Source organism: Chaetodon trifascialis, chromosome 4, assembly GCF_039877785.1.
Source record: "Chaetodon trifascialis isolate fChaTrf1 chromosome 4, fChaTrf1.hap1, whole genome shotgun sequence".
Classification (NCBI taxonomy): domain Eukaryota; kingdom Metazoa; phylum Chordata; class Actinopteri; order Chaetodontiformes; family Chaetodontidae; genus Chaetodon; species Chaetodon trifascialis.
This window is the reverse complement of record NC_092059.1, coordinates 22,302,343-22,325,492: the sequence shown is the minus strand read 5'-3', so window position 1 is coordinate 22,325,492 and position 23,150 is coordinate 22,302,343. Positions and strand designations below refer to the sequence as shown.

General features: G+C 39.3%; 2 protein-coding genes across 2 annotated transcripts in view; one reads left to right on the top strand and one right to left on the bottom strand.

Annotated features, from left to right (window-relative positions):
• The window catches only part of lamp3 (lysosomal associated membrane protein 3), a 37,433-nt gene extending 22,716 nt beyond the window's left edge, over nt 1-14,717 (bottom strand). The window contains exons 1-3 of the mRNA XM_070960101.1: nt 14,657-14,717; nt 13,859-13,963; nt 6,917-6,999 (exon numbers count right to left, since the gene is read on the bottom strand). Of these exons, the coding sequence (XP_070816202.1) occupies nt 6,917-6,999; nt 13,859-13,963; nt 14,657-14,714 (246 nt within the window). The 5' untranslated portion in view covers nt 14,715-14,717. The remainder of the gene's footprint in view (nt 1-6,916; nt 7,000-13,858; nt 13,964-14,656) is intronic.
• Nucleotides 14,718-17,114: 2,397 nt separating this feature from the next.
• Nucleotides 17,115-22,301, top strand: kng1 (kininogen 1). The gene is made up of 8 exons (XM_070960872.1): nt 17,115-17,180; nt 17,856-18,002; nt 18,571-18,684; nt 18,924-18,999; nt 20,150-20,319; nt 20,422-20,532; nt 20,625-20,720; nt 21,987-22,301. Exons 1-8 carry the CDS (start codon nt 17,115-17,117, stop codon nt 22,299-22,301), a joined length of 1,095 nt encoding a protein of 364 aa, XP_070816973.1.
• Nucleotides 22,302-23,150: the final 849 nt, after the last annotated feature.

Sequence of the window (23,150 nt, the reverse complement as noted above, 5' to 3'; positions counted from 1 at the left end):
AAGGACATACCTCCAAAAACCTGTCAAGTGAGTTAAAGTTGGAAATTTCCTTGTGAGGAATTACACAGGAGAGACCTTCTCCAAGGCTTGTTGTCGAGACATTTAGAAAAATAAAAATAAAACAAAATACATCAAAATTAAACACAACAGAAATAAAGTATGTCACGACACCAAACTCCATTGTGCAAGGACATACCTCCAAAAACCTGTCAAGTGAGTGAAAGTTGGAAGTTTCCTTGGGAAGAATTACACAATACAGACCCTCTTCCGATACAATACAATGAAATACTTACATAAAGTATGTCACGACACCAACCTCCATTGTGCCAGGATAAACCTCCAAAAACCTGTCAAGTGAGTTAAAGGTGGAAGTTTCCTTGGGAAGAATTTCACAATACAGACCCTCTTCCAATACAATAAAATGAAATACTTACCATGGAAACATAATTAAAGACAACAGAAATAAAGTATGTCACGACACCAACCTCCATTGTGCAAGGATAAACCTCCAAAAACCTGTCAAGTGAGTTAAAGTTGGAAGTTGCCTTGGGAAGAATTACACAAGACAGACCCTCTTCCAAGGCATGCAGTTGTCTTGACATTTACATGAACAAAAATGAAATAAAATAAAATATAATAAAATGAAATACTTAACATGGAGACATAATTAAACATAACAAACATAAAGTATGTCATGACACCAACCTCCATTGTGCAAGGATAAACCTCCAAAAACCTGTCAAGTGAGCGAAAGTTGGAAGTTTCCTTGGGAAGAATTACACAATACAGACCCTCTTCCAATACAATAAAATGAAATACTTACAAAATGTATGTCACGACACCAACCTCCATTGTGCCAGGACATACCTCCAAAAACCTGTCAAGTGAGTTATACTTGGAAGTTTCCTTGGGAAGAATTACACAAGAGAGACCCTCTTCCAAGGCATGCAGGTGTTTTTACATTTACAGTAAGGAAACTGAAATAAAATAAAATAAAATAAAATAAAATAAAATAAAATAAAATAAAATAAAATAAAATAAAATAAAATACTTACCATGGAAACATAATTAAACATTAGAAACATAAACTATGTCATGACACCAACCTCCATCGTGCAAGGACATACCTCCAAAAACCTGTCAAGTGAGTGAAAGTTAGAAGTTTCCTTGGGAAGAATTACACAATGCAGACCCTCTTCCAATACAATAAAATAAAATACTTACCATGGAAACATGATTAAACATAATAAACATAAAGTATGTCACAACACCAAACTCCATTGTGCAAGGACATACCTCCAAAAACCTGTCAAGTGAGTGAAAGTTGGAAATTTCCTTGGGAAGAATGACACAAAACAGACCCTCTTCCAATACAATAAAATGAAATACTTACCATGGAGACATAATTAAACATAACAAACATAAAGTATGTCATGACACCAAACTCCATTGTGCAAGGACATACCTCCAAAAACCTGTCAAGTGAGCGAAAGTTGGAAGTTTCCTTGGGAAGAATTACACAATACAGACCCTCTTCCAATACAATAAAATGAAATACTTACATAAAGTATGTCACGACACCAACCTCCATTGTGCAAGGATAAACCTCCAAAAACCTGTCAAGTGAGTTAAAGTTAGAAGTTGCTTTGGGAAGAATTACACAAGAGAGACCTTCTTCCAAGGCATGCAGTTGTCTTGACATTTACATGAACTAAAATGAAATAAAATAAAATATAATAAAATGAAATACTTAACATGGAGACATAATTAAACATAACAAACATAAAGTATGTCATGACACCAACCTCCACTGTGCAAGGATAAACCTCCAAAAACCTGTCAAGTGAGCGAAAGTTGGAAGTTTCCTTGGGAAGAATTACACAATACAGACCCTCTTCCAATAGAATAAAATGAAATACTTACATAATGTATGTCACGACACCAACCCCCATTGTGCCAGGATAAACCTCCGAAAAACCTGTCAAGTGAGTTAAAGGTGGAAGTTTCCTTGGGAAGAATTTCACAATACAGAACCTCTTCCAATACAATAAAATGAAATACTTACCATGGAAACATAATTAAAGACAACAGAAATAAAGTATGTCACGACACCAACCTCCATTGTGCAAGAATAAACCTCCAAAAACCTGTCAAGTGAGTTAAACTTGGAAGTTTCCTTGGGAAGAATTACACAAGAGAGACCCTCTTCCAAGGCATGCAGGTGTTTTTACATTTACAGTAAGGAAACTGAAATAAAATAAAATAAAATAAAATAAAATAAAATAAAATAAAATAAAATAAAATAAAATAAAATAAAATAAAATAAAATACTTACCATGGAAACATAATTAAATATTAGAAACATAAAGTATGTCATGACACCAACCTCCATTGTGCAAGGACTTGACAAAACCTGTCAAGTGAGTTAAAGTTGGAAGTTGCCTTGGGAAGAATTACACAAGACAGACCCTCTTCCAAGGCATGCAGTTGTCTTGACATTTACATGAACAAAAATGAAATAAAATAAGTATGTCATGACACCAACCTCCATTGTGCAAGGATAAACCTCCAAAAACCTGTCAAGTGAGCGAAAGTTGGAAGTTTCCTTGGGATGAATTACACAAAACAGACCCTCTTCCAATACAATAAAATAAAATACTCACCATGGAAACATAATTAAACATAACAAACATAAAGTATGTCACGGCACCAACCTCCATTGTGCAAGGACAGACCTCCAAAAACCTGTCAAGTGAGTTTAAGTTGGAAGTTTCCTTGGGATGAATTACACAAAACAGACCCTCTTCCAATACAATAAAATAAAATACTTACCATGGAGACATAATTAAACATAACAAACATAAAGTATGTCATGACACCAACCTCCATCGTGTGAGGACATACCTCCAAAAACCTGTCAAGTGAGGACATACCTCCAAGAATTACACAATACAGACCCTCTTCCAATACAATAAAATGAAATACTTACAAAATGTATGTCACGACACCAACCTCCATTGTGCAAGGACATACCTCCAAAAACCTGTCAAGTGAGTGAAAGTTGGAAATTTCCTTGGGAAGAATGACACAAAACAGACCCTCTTCCAATACAATAAAATGAAATACTTACCATGGAGACATAATTAAACATAACAAACATAAAGTATGTCATGACACCAAACTCCATTGTGCAAGGACATACCTCCAAAAAGCTGTCAAGTGAGCGAAAGTTGGAAGTTTCCTTGGGAAGAATTACACAATACAGACCCTCTTCCAATAGAATAAAATGAAATACTTACATAATGTATGTCACGACACCAACCCCCATTGTGCCAGGATAAACCTCCGAAAAACCTGTCAAGTGAGTTAAAGGTGGAAGTTTCCTTGGGAAGAATTTCACAATACAGAACCTCTTCCAATACAATAAAATGAAATACTTACCATGGAAACATAATTAAAGACAACAGAAATAAAGTATGTCACGACACCAACCTCCATTGTGCAAGAATAAACCTCCAAAAACCTGTCAAGTGAGTTAAACTTGGAAGTTTCCTTGGGAAGAATTACACAAGAGAGACCCTCTTCCAAGGCATGCAGGTGTTTTTACATTTACAGTAAGGAAACTGAAATAAAATAAAATAAAATAAAATAAAATAAAATAAAATAAAATAAAATAAAATAAAATAAAATAAAATAAAATACTTACCATGGAAACATAATTAAATATTAGAAACATAAAGTATGTCATGACACCAACCTCCATTGTGCAAGGACATACCTCCAAAAACCTGTCAAGTGAGTTAAAGTTGGAAGTTTCCTTGGGAAGAATTACACAATACAGACCCTCTTCCAATACAATAAAATGAAATACTTACAAAAAGTATGTCACGACACCAACCTCCATTGTGCCAGGATAAACCTCCGAAAACCTGTCAAGTGAGTTAAAGGTGGAAGTTTCCTTGGGAAGAATTTCACAATACAGACCCTCTTCCAATACAATAAAATGAAATACTTACCACGGAAACATAATTAAACATAACAAACATAAAGTATGCCACGACACCAACCTCCATTGTGCAAGGACATACCTCCAAAACCCTGTCAACTGAGTTAAAGTTGGAAGTTTTCTTTGGAAGAATTACACAAGAGAGACCCTCTTCCAAGGCATACAGGTGTCTTGACATTTACAGTATCTAAAATGAAATGAAATAAAATACAATAAAATGAAATACTTACCATGGAAACTTAATTAAACATAACAAAAATGAAGTATGTCACGACACCAACCTCCATTGTGCAAGGACATACCTCCAAAACCCTGTCAAGTGAGTTCAAGTTGGAAGTTTCACATCACTCTCCCCTTCCTCCACCATATGCGAATTGTATCCTATCGTGATAGCAGCCATTCTTTGGGGGCACGAATGGTCAAAAATTCTGATGGTGTGGTGCTGCTGCCTGCCTTATAAGGTTCTGGAGAAGTTCTAGAATGTTGATCCATCAAAGCCATCAGAGCTCTCCCAGAATATCTAACACACACACACACACACACACACACACACACACACACACACACACACACACACACACACACACACACACACACACAAAATAAACTAAAGTACAATAAAATACAGTAAAATGAAATACATACCATAGAAACAATTATAAATAAGATAAATAAAGCATGTCACAACTCAACCTCCAGTGTGCAAGGAGAACCTCCAAAAACCTGTCAAGTGAGTTGAGTTGGAAGTATCCTTGGTAACCACGAGAATTACACGAGAGACCCTCTTCCAAGGCTTGTTGGTGTCTTCACATTTACAAGTCATCATTCCAAAATTAAAACCAAGTCCTTTCCACTCAAGCTATATTTCGCTCCTGAGGCTCTTTCTGATAGTGTGGTGCTGCTGCCTGCCTTATAAGTTTGTGAAGAGGTTCTAGAATGTTGATCCATCAAAGCCATCAGAGCTCTCCCAGAATATCTAACACACTCATACACACACACACACACACACACACACACACACACACACACACACACACACACACACTCACACACAAAATAAACTAAAGTACAATAAAATACAGTAAAATGAAATACATACCATAGAAACAATTACAATTAAGATAAATAAAGCATGTCACAACTCAACCTCCATTGTGCAAGGAGAAACCTCCAAAACCCTGTCAAGTGAGTTCAAGTTGGAAGTTTCACATCACTCTCCCCTTCCTCCACCATATGCGATTTGTATCCTATCGTGATAGCAGGCATTCTTTGGGGGCACGAATGGTCAAAAAATCGGTTCACTCCTGAGGCTCTTTCTGATGGTGTGGTGCTGCTGCCTGCCTTATAAGTTTGTGGAGAGGTTCTAGAATGTTGATCCATCAAAGCCATCAGAGCTCTCCCAGAATATCTAACACACTCATACACACTCACACACAAAATAAACTAAAATAAAGTACAATAACATACAGTAAAATGAAATACATACCATAGAAACAATTATAAATAAGATAAATAAAGCATGTCAAAACTCAACCTCCAGTGTGCAAGGAGAAACCTCCAAAAACCTGTCAAGTGAGTTGAGTTGGAAGTATCCTTGAGAAGAATTACACAAGAGAGACCCTCTTCCAGGGCTTGCAGATGTCTCAACATTTACAATTACTAAAATGATATAAAACATAATAAAATGAAATACTTACCATGGAAACATAATTAAAAATAACAAAAATAAAGTATGTCACGACACCAACCTCCATTGTGCAAGGACATACCTCCAAAACCCTGTCAAGTGAGTTAAAGTTGGAAGTTTCCTTGGGAAGAATTACACAAGAGAGACCCTCTTCCAAGGCATGCAGGTGTCTTGACATACACAGTATCTAAAATGAAATAAAATACAATAAAATGATATACTTACCATGGAAACATAATTAAACATAACAAAAAATAAAGTATGTCACGACACCAACCTCCATTGTGCAAGGATAAACCTCCAAAAACCTGTCAAGTGAGTTCAAGTTGGAAGTTTCACGTCACTCTCCCCTTCCTCCATTATATGCGAATTGTATCCTATCGTCGCAGCCATTATTTGGGGGCACGAATGGTCAAAAAATCGGTTCACTCCTGAGGCTCTTTCTGATGGTGTGGTGCTGCTGCCTGCCTTATAAGTTTGTGAAGAGGTTCTAGAATGTTGATCCATCAAAGCCATCAGAGCTCTCCCAGAATATCTAACACACTCATACACACACACACACACACACACACACACACACACACACACACACACACACAAAAAAAACTAAAATAAAGTACAATAAAATACAGTAAAATAAAATACATACCATAGAAACAATTATAAATAAAGCATGTCACAACTCAACCTCCAATGTGCAAGGAGAAACCTCCAAAAAACCCCATTGGAGACATAAAGTTGGACGAACCCTTGGGAAAAATTACACAAGAGAGATCCTCTTCCAAGGCTCGTAGGTGTCTTGACATTTACAATGATAAAAAAAAAAAAAATACAATTATATAATATTCCAAAATGAAAACCAAGTCCTGCCTAGTCAAGCTGCATTTCATTTCTAAGGCTGTTTCTGATGGTCACCAACTGCTGCCTGCCTTATAAGGTCATGGAGAGGTTCTAGAATGTTGATCCATCAAAGCGTCAAAGCTCTCACAGAATTCTCTGACACACGTGCGCGCATGTGCACAAACATGCACGCACACACACACAAATGCATACAGAGAAAACAACAATGAAATAGAAAAATGGATGACTCATGTTCTGTGTTTGGACATGGTAGCTGCAGGTAGAGACATTATACAGCATAACAGAGGCAGGAGACAGACAGACACACACACACACACACACACACACACACACAGAGTGTTGAGCCGGTCGCATCCTCTAACCTTTTTTTCAATGACGATGTACTCTACCCCCATTGTGGCTTTGATGCAGGGTTCCCCAACCTGGTTTTTCAGTATGTAGGTCCCTGTGCACAAAACAGACGCACCAATTATCTACCTTTAATCTTCATAAATCGGATTTTTTTCCCGTATTTCCAGCTGCAACATTTTGCAAAAACGCACACAACATCATTCCCACAGATACCTACTCCCAGCGGGATGGACCTGGCTCTCAAAGCTAAAACCCTGTTGAAGGGCCATAGCTCTTATTTTTCTAATTTACTGTCTTCAACCAGTGAATCCATTCTACATAAGATTAAGATGAACTGGGAGTCAGAACTCCAACTGAGTTTCTCTGAGACATTCTGGGAGAGGGCTATAGATGCTGTTATTTTGTCATCCAGCAGTGCTAGACTCTCACTAATACAGTTTAAAGTCTTCTTATAGGCTGCATTAAAGTAAAGAGAAACTGTCAAAGATTTATCCAGACAAATTTGATGACAATTGTAGTAGATGCTTACAGACTCCATGCAACCTTACTCACATGTTCTAGGCATGCTCTAAGTTGTCTGAATTTTGGCAACAATTTTTCAAAACAATTTCAGATATACTGGGCATAAATCTGATTCCAACTCCACATATTGCTATTTTTGGCAAGCCTCCAGATGACCGCACCACAAATGCCCAAAACAACGTTATGGTCTTCACCTCTCTTATTGCTCGTAAGAGAATTCTGTTGCTCTGGAAACTTCTGCAGCCACCATCAATTAAAGTCTGGTTATGTGACGTTTTAGGTCTCCTGAAGTTGGAGAAGATTGATTTCTCACTCAGAGGTTCGTCTGACAGGTTCTATACTCATTGGAGACCATTACTTAAATATCTAGAGGAGCTGTTCTAGAGCTGTCCATTTAAGTTCACTGAATGATTAAAAAGAAAAGAAATTACATTATTTGTGTGTATTTTATGACTGTGTCTGGCGTTTTACAAATAAAGTTAATGAAAAAAAATGCAAATACATATGCAAATACACACACCAAACACATAATAAATGTATTATTAGACTGGACATAACTACTCAATTTTATCTTATATATTATAACTTCGGCTGCACGGTGGCGCAGCAGGTAGTGCGCGTGCCTCACAGCACGAAGGTTGCCGGTTCGATTCCCGGGTCAGACGGGGCCTTTCTGTGTGAAGTTTGCATGTTCTTCCCGTGCATGCGTGGGTTCTCTCCGGGTACTCCGGCTTCCTCCCACAGACCAAAAACATGCTCACTAGGTTAATTGATGACTCTAAATTGTCCGTAGGTGTGAGTGTGAGTGTGAATGGTTGTTTGTCCTTGCATGTGGCCCTGCAATCGGCTGGCGACCGGTTCAGGGTGTACCCCGCCTCTCGCCCATTGTAGCTGGGACAGGCTCCAGCCCCCCGCAACCCCGAAAGGGATAGGCGGTATACATGATGGATGGATGGATGGATGGATATTATAACTTCTAAATGATTCATTTTGTTGCTTTCACTCTTTTAAAGAGGAACAGATATACACACCAATTTTATTACTGCCGCTATTTGAAATTCTATAGGCAGCTGTACTGCAACACTGTCTCCTAGAAATTACATTTATATACAACTAATCTGCATTCATAATTATATTGTGCTGATGGACATAATTGCTGGCTAGATTATGTTCACAGTCATACAGTCACAGTTTGCTTTTAGTGAATGAAACTCTACAGTTTATGTAACATTCTGGAGCCACAGGGAGGTGGTCTGCACTGCAAAACTTGTATTTTTTTGGCCTGAAACAGTAATTTATGTTGCTAAAACTTAAAAATATAAATTATTGATATTTAAGACAATAATCTGAGTTAGCAGAACAAAGCAAGACAGTTGTATGCTCCAAAATAATTTGGTGAGTTGTTAATACTTAAATCTTTACGTTGTGGTTCAATACAAGGGACAACAGTTCTGCCAACTCATTTTTCTTTGTTGTGAAATGCGGGAAAGCCAACTTTACGAGTTGGCATTTTTCACTTCAAGTCTCGTGGCTGTGTGCTGCTGCAAGGAGCTGGAGTGCTGCTGCCTCTGGCTGAAGTCTGCACAGGTAAGTTTTAAACAACCTTTAATTTAATTTATTTTAACGTTAAATCATACGGGAATTTTATTTTGAGTTGTGTTGTAATGGAGAAAGTGACCTACACATTTTCAACATTTAAACAAGCTTTTCAGTCCTTAGCAGTTAGCTGCTAACTGATGCTAGCAGGGCTGCAGCAGTCAGTTAAGCCAGTAACATTAGCATTGTCTGGGCAAATCTTATTCAAATATGACGGCATGTTGTCGTCTGACTGGTTGGTATTGTGTTAATTCATGCTCAACTCAAAATTGTGGTCTCAACGTTAGCCGACATTTTATTTCATCTTTCATAAATGTTGAAGATGTTATTTTACAGGGCAATAACAGTCATGCTCGGTCTCTGCTCCCAGACAGCAGCAGGTGAGCAGGCTGTTTTACGGTAGTAGGGACAGAGAGAACCGAGCTAGCAACATGCTGTGGCTCAATCCACTGTGCAGTAAATTAGGTTACCGTAGTTCGCTGTGTGCCTCTCTATTCAAACAGGCTACACATAAATAATCGAATAGTTCATATCTGGGGCGGGGGGATCTGTGTTACTGGCGTCTTCCGCACGAGGGCAGCATAGCATTTAATGATATACTTTTAGTGATGGGCTCGATGCCGCTGTAGAAGAAGAAACAAACCGAAGACGACGGACAGAGTCCCGTGTTAAACTATTTCAAAACTCTGTGAGGTTATGTCGCCTACATATTACAAGTCTACGACAGCCATGCATAGTCGTATGAGAGCGAAGAACCCGGGTGCAGTCGTCAGACATAGGCGGGCATATTAAAAAATGTTCACGTCAGCAATGCTTTCTCTCAGGTATGTTTACGGGGGTGTGACGGTCAGACCATCGACTCTCTCTCTCTCTCTCTCTCTCTCTCTCTCTCTCTCTCTCTCTCTCTCTCTCTGTGTGTGTGTGTGTGTGTGTGTGTGTCTCCGCACGTGTGTATGTGGGGTGCGCTCGCAGAGAGAGGGTGGGGGCTCTGTGGTAATCGAATAGTACTTTTGCTTGAAATGCACATACCTACCTATTAATGTTTAACGTTACGTCAGACTGAGTTAAATAAATCACCACGCTACTAGGATTTAAGTATTAAAATAATAAGATGCAGGGTAATTCAAATCAGATTTAATATTATCATAATAGTGTAGGGGCAGGAAAGACCAATTCACCTGTAGCCTGTCAATTATTGTGTTGGTCATACTATACCTAGACCCATAAGTTGCTGTGTATCTGTGGATTCAAAAAAAGTTTCATTTAAGTTAAATTTTTAATTTTGAATTTCCATTCCTCGTCCTGGTTATACTGAATCACGGTGTTTGAAAACATTGAAATGCATGCATTTGGCTCAATTTTATACTGACTGCTGACTTATGTGACTGTCCTGGTTGGTTGACTAGTCTCCCTAATTACTAAGTTAATTGAAATTCATCTTCACAACAGCAAAATGTATTAAAAATTAAAAATGGGACAGAATATTATATTGTTAGTCTTGTCAACTATACTCTCTAGTCTACTGTTTACATGATTGTCATTGAATTGATAAAATGTTTAAAATTCTTACCGACTGCTTTACTAATCCCCAGCAAATTGTCATCTTTGTTTTTCAGATTGAAATTAATGCAGTGCAAATTGTGCAAGTTCACCCACGCCGTTGAAGCTGTTCTGCTGAAACACTATCGACTGCATCACAGAGGTTCAACCTTGCCTTGCATCCACAGGGACTGCTGTTGCACTTTTAGAACCATTAGTGCTTTGAAATCACATCTTTCAAGATTGCACAGGACTGTCCAAAGGCAAGAGACCTTAACATTTCAGTGCTGGTTGTATGAATACAAGGACATTTCCTGTAAAACGAAAGTATTAATTCCTTTGTGCAATCACCTTAGACGCAGAGAGATAATGTGTTGCCCATTTGTAGGGTGCAGCTTTAAAACCAACCGCCTTAATAGTTTTACTGGTGATACATCACGGACTCATAAAAACCATAATCTTAGAGATTTTTTGACACCAGTCAGGGTTGTTTGCAATTTTCAGTCTAATCACACAGACCAGCCATGTAATGTTGATCCTGAAGCTGGTGTTTCATTGACAAGTAGTCCTAGATTAGATTCCACAGAAAAACTTGAACTTGATTGTGTTCACAATGTAGACTCTGAAATACTTGAGCACAGATTAGCTTCCCTTTTTCTTCGCATGCAATGTCTGCTACATGTGTCAAAACATGCAATACAGGCAATTATAGATGAATTTAATGATATTTTATCCCTTTCCAAGTTTCATACAACTGAAATTCCCAAGGAGGTATTTGCGAAACATAATAATGAAGTTGAGGAAGAAGTTATTCAAGAGATAAGTAACATTGTGTTCGAAAAAAATCCAGTACTTGTTACCACATCAGAAAAAGGTACATTATCAACAGATTATAGGAGAAACAAATATTTCAGGGAGCATTTCTCCATCATTGAACCAACTGAGTTATTGTTTGACTGGACTTCAAGAAAAGCCTTTGTTTATGTTTCTGTGAATCAGGTTATTGAGCTTTTATTGAACAGAGCAGAGTTTCTTGAAAAAAATTGTTTTCAGTGAAGAGTCTATTCCAGGGTTTTACAAGACTTTTCAAGATGGTTCTTACTTTAAGCATAATTTTGGAGAACAGGAGCTGCATATTGCATTAGGTCTATACATAGACGATTTTGAGTTGTGTAACCCGTTAGGCACGTCAAAGAAAATTCATAAAATAACAGCTGTTTACTGGGTTATTCTTAATTTACCCTCAAAGTTTCATTCCACTTCACACTCAATTCATCTAGCTCTTCTTGGAAAGACTTGTGATGCTGTTGTTGTGGAAGAAGAGATTGTCCTTCAAGATCTCCCTGACCTGCCAACTGCTTTTGCTTACCTCTTTGGACTGATCTATACTTTAAACCTCAAGAACCCAAAAGATCTCAGGTACACATTTGAAACTGTTCAGAAGGTTTTCATGGAACTTGGTACAGACCTCTCTGCAAGGGTCAGATCTCTCAAAAACAAAATCCTTCAGTGAATCCACAAGTTCTGGATCTGGAGTTGTTCACCTCTAAAAGTTCCCTTCTGTCCAGCCAATACCATGTTTTATGCTTTAGATTCATTGCTTTAGATTGCTTTAGATAGAACGCCTCCCTAGGGAGGCGTTCCAGGCATGTCCCACCGGGAGGAGGCCCCGGGGAAGACCCAGGACACGCTGGGGTGACTATGTCACTCGGTTGGCCTGGGAACGCCTTGGGATCCCCCCCAGAAGAGCTGGAGGAAGTGTCCAGGCAGAGGGAAGTCTGGGCGTCCCTGCTCAGACTGCTCCCCCCGCAACCTGGCCCCGGATAAGTGGAAGACAATGGATAGATTCATAGTTGTGTATCATACTGATTCTGTATGGTCTTGTATTCATGACTCGTGTTTGATCTTTTATTCAATCTCAAAGTTTAAAAGTAGACAATGTAGCACAAGTAAACAGCTACTACTGGGACAGTTGGGTCTCATTAGTTTGCATGTACTTGGCCCTGTTGGAAGGGTTTTGATGTTGGTACAGTTTAAATAAAACAAATGTTCTGAATGTATATGTTGCATCTGTAATTATTTATACATTTGATTATACATTATTGGTTCTAAATTACACATTTGAGCTACATTATAAACTATTGCAGTGTGCAAGTTTAAATTCCTCTTGAATAATTCTTCTATATACTAACTTAACCCAATTAAAGTGCATTCTGTGTAAGAACTTACATTAGAGTCATTACAATGTAAAATTATAAGTTAGTACAATTTACAGGACAGCTAGTAGAAATAAGGATGAAGTGTTATTACGATGTAAAATATTAAGTTAGAATTTAGGAGAGAGTAAGCACAAATAACAATTAAAAGTTATTACAATGTAAAATTATAAGTGAGTCCAACTTAGGGGAAAGTTAGCTGAAGTAAGGATTAAAAGTTATTACAATGTGAAATTATTAGTTAGCAGAACTTACTGTTGAGTTGATAAAAATCAAAATTCAGAGTTGAGCAAACTCAGAAGCAAAACTTAAAATATTTAGTTTAATTGTCCAACTTAAAATTTTATTGAAGTTTGTTGCCTTGAAATTTTGAGTTGACCCAACTTTTCTTTTTTTGCAGTGTGGGCAGATAGGAGGCATGCAAAGTGCAGGACTGTGACACCAGAATCCAGGGTTCAGGTCCCGACTGTGTTCAGGTTCAGGCAACAATAGCACTTTGGTTAAAGTCAGAGAAAGATTCTCATTGCTGCGGACTTTTCCAATATTAACCGTGCTGTCAGAGCCTAAACGCAATCAGAAAAAAGCTGAACAATGCTTGAGTCACTATTAGTGCATAGTGCATTGCAAAGATTGCCCATTTTGAAAGCAAATGAAATACAATGCCAGTGAACGTGTTCAATATCAACATTTTTGCATCTTGCCAGGTGCATTAATTAACATTTCCTCATTACATTAATGAAAAAGTATTTGCTTTTGAACATTTGCTGTTGCCTTTATCAATGTAAACTCCAGGAGATGGGACTACATGTGTTGATTAAACCTGCCTCAGCTTTCACAGCTTTCCTGTTATGAAGCACATTAATGAGTTTTCATCTACTCACGGTGCCAACCATCTTCAAAAAGCAACACAAAAAATCAAGCCAATCACTGCATTTATGCTCTGATGCTGCAGCTTCTTTCCATCACTATTCGCTGCCTTTCTCCAGCATTTTTGTGATACCTTCTACAACAGATGGGCTACAGAAGCCAGTGTTTTTGTCTATATGTTTGTAATAAATGTGGTCTCATGTTGGTGTGTACCTATTTGAGGAGTGGTCTCAGAGGGCTCCAGGATGGGCCGGTAAATCTGAGCCTCAGATTCAGAGGTGAGCTGGACGGAGCTGTCATGTCTCTGGAGGTGGACACCTGGTGGAGGAAGAGACATATCACTCTTAATGTCTGCTCATCACCAGGTTTTTTTACTGTTACGTATAAAGGCTTCAAAACCATTAAATTATTGCCACCAGCGATCCTTTATAGTTTCTGCTCAGATGGAGTTTATATGCAGCAGCAGCAGCAGCAGCAGCAGCAGCAGCAGCAGCAGGGTGGACTACCACCTGTTTGCTTTAAACCACAGACTGAGAAAGATAGAAAGTGGGCGACCACTGAGGACCACTAAACTGACGATAGCTGTGTGAGAGAGGAAGCCAGAGCAGCTTCATTATGAGACAGACGGCACTCATACCATACATGTACAAGACAACACCACTCTTTACAGAAAAGCTAAAACTGGAATATGAGGCCCGCCGTTTAATCTCACTTAACGTTATTAAACATAAAGAAACAATTATTTGAAATGTCCCACTCACAGGTTCACTCCTTCATGTAAACACATTACATGATAAAACATCATTTGGTAACATAGAAGTGTTGATCTTGGTGCTAAAAATGAAAAATTGTTCCCTTTTTCATCCTTTCATAATGCTGAACAGAAGTTTGTTTCACTTTTGGGACAAATAATGAAATGGGTGGGAGGGGTGTTACACAGAAAACACAACCAAGAGAGCTCAATATCTGAAGCTGAGGTGAGATTTCAATCTTATCTTATTTTAAACTTACCTGAAATAATAGCAGCCAGGAGGACAAGAGACCCTCCGCTTGTGTGACCCCTCAGCATCGTAGTCAGTAAAGAAAAGAGCAGAGTGATGAGTGCAGTGTGTGTCGCTGCTGTGGTCTGGCTTGTAACTGTGAAACTGTTCAACACCTCAACATGTAAATGAAGTGTGCAAAGGAAGTGAAGGATGACAGGAGGGGGGTTGTAGAGACCGCTGCCTCTCCCAGCACTGAAATGACACCTCTGACGGTAATGTCATGACAGTTAAACAGAGGGTCGGCGGAGCCTCTCAGCCTGTGAGAAAGGCTGCTGAATCTAACACTGTTTCCCACACGTCACTCTAACTTTACAAAACCTGCTGCAATGTTAAAATGAAGTCCAATTCAGTTGCCTACTGTGTAAAGTCAGTCTGCATCATAAATGAAAAATTTGTCTTGTCTCTCTCAACCCATGTGACTTCAAACAAATGCTGAGAATTATACGCAATTAACTTGGTCCAGTGTTGGGTTTTTTTGGAGGCCTGGAGGTTTACAGGGATATTGTTGGATGTATTTTACTATATCCTCCTCTCCTCTTATTTCTTTTTCCCCTCATCAGTGGTCGGTCTTTGTGTGGCTTCTCACCCTTGCTTATCTTTAAAGTGTCAGTTCACCTAAAAAAAATCACTTACCTCTAATTGTGTTTTGGTGAAACTATCCTTTAAAGAAGTTATTGTTTATGCACGGCCCTTCAAATCCTCTCTACGGTTTATACACTGTGGTTTATGGCAGCGACTCCACACCTTCCAGCTAATGAGCCCTTGTCACAGGTTGCATTTTTATGTCTACTGTTTGTGACCAGTTAAATGGAACAGTTCAACAATGAGGGAAATACTCATCTTCACTTTCAACCACAAAGTTAGATTAGAAGATTGATACCATTTTCATGTCTGGAAGGTAAATAAGAAGCTACAGCCAGCTGATTAGCTAACCAGTTGCTGGCTGTACTGTAGCTTTAACAGACAGATGTGCGAGAAGTATTGATCCTCTTTAACTCTTGCTCTTGTGTTATCTACTTTCCTCTCCTGCCAGTAACCCATGCTGGGAGCCACTGCTCTGTAGTGTTTCTACACGTAGCTGTGCTGCCTAACATCACAGTATGTCTTGGCGCACGTGGAACCACAAGAGGACAGAATTATGCTCTTATAAATGAGCTCTTGTCTAGACTTCCCCACAGTCACAATTCTTTTTGTCGTTGCAGTCTCAGAGATAAATGTAGGGACTTACGTTGTATCTATCATTACAGAGCCGTGCATGTTGGAGCCAGGGACGCATGAAGGATTTGGGCATGTCATCAGTTCACAGGCAGGGCTGACCTTGTTGTACTGTGCTTGGTGAATTTGATATAATCCTGTACAGAAACTGCAAAAGTAAAGCCAATGTCTGCATGATGCGTCTATATGGAGCACAATTATCTTTATTTCACAGATCAGCAGTGGGGATATCAGAGTGGTATAGGGCTAAAGGTCGACAGGGACAAAGTACCAGCTAAAACACACAAACACACAGAGCACATACACGCGCACGCACACACACACACACACACACACATACACACACACACACACACACACACACACACACACACCTACACACACACACACACACACACACACACACACACACACACACACACACACACACACACTAGCCCCTAAACACATACAGTTTGGGATTTTACTGCTATCATAGCATGAGTAAAAATCAACTCCTTATATGTTTTCATTTGTGAGTTTGAGTGTTTTGCGCAAAGAGAGCATTTGCTCTCCAAAGCCACTAATGAGGGATGTTAAAACATCTCCTTAAATGTTTGACAGTGGCTGTTGTATTGACTCGAGCAGTAGGAGGGCAAACAAAAGAGCAAACATTTACTCTCCTTTTATTGACTGGGCGTTTTGCACATTAATGTGTGTGTGTGTGTGTGTGTGTGTGTGTGTGTGTGTGTGTGTGTGTGTGTGTGTGTGTGTGTGTGTGTGTGTCCTCTGTGCCCTCCTGTCCTCTGGGTAAGTCTCTATCAGTGTGTCATCATCTCTCTCAGGATTGCCACCTACAGTTTCAGCAGTGCTTTAGTAAGTCGTCCATCTCTGTGTGGAAAGCAATCGTGTTTTTCTACTTCAAGCCCGGCAGGATTGAAAGCTGGCCTCCATCTGCAGAAACTGTAAGCAAAAAGTCTTTGCAGTAAGGAACTGTTCAGTGTGTTTGGCAAGCTTGAAAATAATAGCTGTGCTTCTTTTTCATCCATAATTAGAAATTTGAGCTTGATCGAGCTGCAAATTGAAAGGGTTAAGATGTCATTTGAACATGAAATGCACTCATATTAATGATAAACTGATGCTGAAAGCGTTCATCAATTGCTGTAATATTTACCTCTTTTTTCCCCTTGTAGCAGAGCAGAGCAGAGCCAAATTTCCATCAGGATCGGATGATGAGGAGCAGTGTAGGCTTGTGTGTGCTGGGCCTGATGTGCCTCCACAACTCAGTCTTTGGGCAGGTAAGGAGAAAGAAATCAAAATCAAAGCTTCAAACTTAAATTACACTGTGACAACAGATGAACTGTTAGGCTACAAAGGGTTACAGCAGTGCTGGAAGAAGTATTCAGGTCCTGTACTTAAATAGAAGAGCAGAATTCTCAACAAAGTATCAAAGTAGCAGTATTCATAATGAAATTAGATTATTATATCATGATATAATAGAATATTACTACTGATGCAGTGTCATTTAAGCAGCACTTTAATGTTGTAGCTTACTGCTTATCTACTGTAAAATGTATCACATTTTGCAAGATTTTCATATTGATTATATATAAAATGGTAGTCTGGCTGTATTTTCTTCTGAAATGGAGAGGAAGAATAAGTTTGATGTTAAAAAATGACAATACTGCTTAAGTAAAGTACTTGAGAAACTGCACCTAGTTACTTATTTCCACCATTCGATTACAAGCATAATTTGTGTGGCAGCGACAGGGTCATTATGTGTCATTATGTATTCCTATCCTTTTGGCTTGTGGCCCTTCACAATGAAGCAAAACTAAATATCAGCTATAATAAATAAATAAATACACACACACACACACACACACACACACACACACACACACACACACACACACACACATATACATGCATTTCCTTCTGCTCCTGTTTTCCTTGTAATTCTACTCCTCCAGGACGCAGCGGGGGACCACCAAAGCGTCCTGATATTCTGTGATGACCCACTCGTAGAGAAGGCCGTCCACAGTGCTGTGCACAAGTTCAACGAGGAGTTGAGCTCCGGACACAAGCTGGCCCTCTTTCAGATACTGAGAGGCAGCAAGGTGCAGTGATTGTCTTTCTGCTTATTCACCTGTCCTGCTTTGTCTCAATAGATACTTTCACAGTGTTGCTTTATCATTGCATTGATTTGCTGCTGTTTCAGTGGTTCCTGTAAGCTCATTGTCACATCTGTAAAAGGGGGAAATGATATACAGTGAAAGTATACAGACGACAGTGCTTCTTTTCACTGTCAATGCACAGTGTAAAGAAGTGAGTAAGGGTTAACCCTAACCCTAACCCTCACAACAAATGTAATAGAAATAAGGGTTTAATGCGATACGAAACATTTTCATTCTTTACTGCTTGGTACTGCTTAAAAGAAGAATGACTGCATTAATCCCTTGGGAATTTCATTTCTCCACTCCATTGTTATTATAACACAAACACAGGACCCATAGACACACTGGAGAGACTGAAATGAAAAAAAAAAAAATATTAACAAAAAAATGAAATCCTTTTCATGCCACTTCTACCTTTGTGTCTCACCGGTTTTAACAATATGACTTTATGAGCTTGTGTTTTTTGCCATAATCATACGTATGCACTGATTCTGTGTGTGTGTGTCTACAGTCAGAGAATGGCACACACTGGGTGTACTCATTGCAGTTCACCAGCAGGAGGACTGAGTGTCCAGCTGAGAGCCCCGCACACTGGACAACGTGTGCCTATCTGCATGTGGACAAGGTAATGATGATGAGCTGAAACTACCCCTCGTTCATGTCTGTGAACAGAAAAAGAATCCTAATCTCTCATGTAAATACTAAAGTTTGAAGAAAGCTGTAGATTATCTGAGTAATCAAACACTGGGAGACATTTGAGGACACTGTATTACTTCAAGTTGGGAGCAATAGTTAATGTAAAGGTCTGAATTGTACAGCATTGATAACACAAATCAAATGCCATGCATCCTGTTGTTCCTACAGAAGCCGATTTCATGCAATGCAACCGTCTTCATGTCAGATAACAACGCACACGCGAGTCAGGTGGACTGCATGCTTGGTGAGTGAATGAATGAATCTGGTTGGATGAACCCAGCATCAGATTATTGTTTTTTATAGCAATTACGACAAAAGTACAACCAGCAGAATTGGGAAATATGCTTATTGGCTTTCATGCAGAGAGTCAGATGAGATGACATTAATTATAAATTAATATTAATGAATTTTGCTACCTTTGGACAGAGCCAGGATAGCTGTTTCCTCTTTTTTCCAGTCTTTCTGCTAAGATAAGCTGAGTATCTACTGGCTGTCGCTTCATATTTGCCGTACATCTTCTCATCTAACTCCTGAAATAACATGTTAACCAAAACTTCAAACTATTCCTATAAATATTATCAAGAGTGCAGATCAAGCCCTTCACTTGCCTTGTCTCGTGTTTACAGTGGGAAAGAATCTGGGACACTTAATGGCACAAGTGATTCTGCTTTGCTGGAAATATGAACAATGAACACGTTCAAAATGTTCTCAGTAAACACAATAAACACCTTTATTCAACATGAGACCTCATTTAAGACATATTACTGACCCTTTTCAGGTCTCATCCCATAGAAGACAACTTAAACCAGTAATGTCCACATTGTCATCTGTTTTTAAGCATAATTTGATCATATTTGGAGAGTTTTCTTAGAGCATGAATCTTTGGTGTATTGATTTACTCTGTTTTTCAGAGGAAAGCATGTTTCTCGTTAAGAAAACAGTGAGTCATTGAGGAAAATGTACACTGACAGGCGCAGGGGATACAGAGGGGGCCAGTTGTGTAATATATCCACACGATCTGCAGATAAGGAGAACACAATATTAACTTGTCACACCATAAAAGGCAGTGACAGTCTAGACTTTAATCTGTTTGTCAAAGCAGATCGCCGTTAGCCTGCAGTCCACAGATTCAATGTTTTCTCCATACAACTTCCAGAATGTTTTTAAGGCTCAGCTTGGAACATTAATTGAGTGTTTGCCTGCTTCAGCCTCGCCTTAAAGAAAGAAAAGTTGTGGTTCGAAACAAGACGTTGGAAGTAACATAAACACTTCTCTTCCTCCAAGAGTGAAGCTAGTCTTTCCCTAGATTTTCTCCTGCTCAAATAATTATACATAGTTTTAAGATTTGACACAATCTATGAAATGTTACTTCAAAGAATGCTTCTCCTCTCCAGATGATTACATCACTCCAGAGAGAGCTTCCTGTTTGGGCTGCCCAGAGGAGATTGATGTGAACTCAGAGGACCTTAAGGGTCCTCTTTCCGCCTCCATCTCCAAATATAACTCCATGTCCGACTCTCCCCACCTGTTCACCCTGAACAGCATCGGCCACGCCACCCGACAGGTACAGGCTGGGTGGTGTGAGGAGAGAGGCTGTGGGAGGAATGTCAGGTGGAGAGACCTCCAGTGTCTGTTCTACATGCTCTCTCTGTGTGTGTCTCTATAGGTGGTTGCAGGTTTCAGGTTCAAGCTGAAATTTGACATGCAGAAGACCACTTGTGCCAAGGCCGAACACAATGACCTCAACGATCTGTGCGTCCTTGATGAAGAGAATAAGGTTAACACGAAAACAACACACATATTACCACTGGCATATCTCTTCCAGGCTTAATCGCCCTGATGTGCCTCTGTGTGTTTTCATGTGCACAGGAGTTTGCCAACTGTAACTCTACAGTAGATGTAGCACCGTGGAGACTTGAGCCCCCCCAGGCCCAGATAGAATGCGAACCAGGTCTACTGCCCATGGTGAGACCCATTTTTCACATTTTCTTTTAGAAATCCAATAATGTTACCCTCAGCTTCCTCGCTCTGGTTTGTTCTTACTTTTGTTTGTGGTGAACATTTATTCAAATTCCTTTATTGTCTTTTTGTACTTGTGAAACTTATGAAATCCTAGTTTTGAACTGCTACGCACTAATGCTCTGTAAACGTACATAAATAAAGTTTTAGTTTAAACTTTCTACTCTGCCGTTCAGGTCATGGCTGAGGAATTTTCAAACAAGTAAACCCCACATTAATAATGTATTAATGCTGAAAGTGTTAGTGCAAGCAGGAAGACTAACACATAGCTTTGGGCACATTGAATAATCCTCACCAGGCCTGTGGGGCTTATTTATAGTTAGTTTGTAGTTGCTGAGCTAAATTAGAAAAATTGACATTGAAGCTGGTGGCACGGTGGGGCAGCAGGTAGTCCGTGTGCCTCACAGCAAGGATGGATGTTGAAGCTGCAATGGCTGATTTGTTTTAGGTCATTTGGGGACAGAACTCAACAGCAAGCTGATAGTCCTGACATATTTCAGCTTCTACGTTGTCATCATGAACACTCAAGCAAACAATTTAAACATCCAGCATGCAGTGAGCAACATTAGCATTCCTTTGACCATCTGATAAGTCCAAATTTGTCTCTTATTTTGACTCTGTTGGTTTTAATACAGGGGTCTTCAGTCGTCTTCATCGGCTAGTTGTTAACTGTTGTCAGTTAACCAGGCAGTCACTAATGTTCCAATCACAGGCCTCCTTCTGACTTCAACGCCACTGCAACCCTTATAAATGCTGACCAGAAAAAAAGACTACACTACTTCCTCTGTGATATTCAATGCTTGGAATAAACAACCAATTAAGATGCAGAGACCTGCTGGACAGCTATTTGTTGAAAGTGATTTGCAGATAATACTTTATGTTGCAAACAAAATCCAAAATGCTGAAAGGTCAGCTCTGAGTAATTTTACATGATATAATAAAGGAGCAGCATCAGTATCAGTGACGCTGCATGCAGAGTAAGATTTACTTAAAATAGATGATGCTTTGTGTGTTGGAAATTTAAAATAATACTCAAATAAGGCTTCTGATGAAATATGTAACAGAATGTAAAAAAAAAGGATTGAGTGAAAAGCCAATCAAATGTCCCGATGAGATCATTAAGTATCAATCAGAAAATGTTGTGAGGAAGGTCAGGTCTTTCACCAACCTTCCCATTCATCTGCATGTTGAACACTGTATTCTTTTCTTCAGGTGTTGACCAAGCGCCGTCCTCCAGGCTGGTCTCCGCTCAGGCACTTTATGATGGCCGTTCCCCCCTCCTCCATCACCACACCGCCCCCAACCCAGGCTTCAGCCAAAGAAGAATCCTCTGAAGAGGACACCGCAACATCCAAACCGTCCACCTCCCCTGACAACGCTGTGAATGATAGTCCCTTCCACTGCCCATCCAAGCCCTGGAAAGCTTTCAGTCCAAGCTTTGCAGCTCCTACGAAGGTTACCATAGAGGAGACCTCCCCACATCCTACAGTGGATGGGGCCTTCAGTGATAAAGACCTGCAGGCATAAATTTTTCCTCAAGGGAAGCACATTCATATTCATAATTTCACCTGTCAAACTCTCTGAACAGATGCTTTTTGCTTATTTTGTAGACTAGTCCTCTATTCTGTTGAGTTGCATTGCAGGGATTTTTCAGAGGGAACATTGGGAGTATTATGCAGATTTAAATCATAAAAAAGTTAATAAAATACCCAGTTTAGGTGGAAGAAAAGAGAGAGCAACCCATTGTTGGGTCCTGTAACTCCTCAGAAAGCACTGGAAAAAAGGGCTGAAATGATGACAGAGCTCTGTACTGTTACATTAATTGCTGGTAGATTTCCTTTGAGGAAATCAAAAGTCATGAGTGATTAAGTGCCCCCAGAGTCCATTTATGAGATATGGGAGAAAATGGATAAAAGTACAGGACATTGGAAATGTGTCAAAGGGAAAATCTGAAAGAAAATAAAACAAACTTTGCTGGTGTCATGCGTGAACGTACAATGCGACTCAATAATTCCTGTCAATGCGTTCTATGAACATTTCCTGTTGTCACCTACTTCCACATGAACAAACAATATTCAGCTGGGTTTTCAGACTATACAGAGATCGCACAGGCATCCCATAACTTGAAAATCACTTTCATTGACCCAAATTGATCTTTCCGGCTTTTTAATATTGTTTTGTTTTAAAAAAACAAATGAATCAGATTCACTTTCACAGGCTGAAAACACAACATATGTGTTAACCTACTAGAACAATAACACCAAGCCAATTTCCTGTGAAGTGACATTCAGAGTAATCCCTGACAGTCCTGGTATTCTCCAGAAAAACATCATATCCTGAAATTCTCTTCTCAGGAATCCACCTTTAAAATGCATA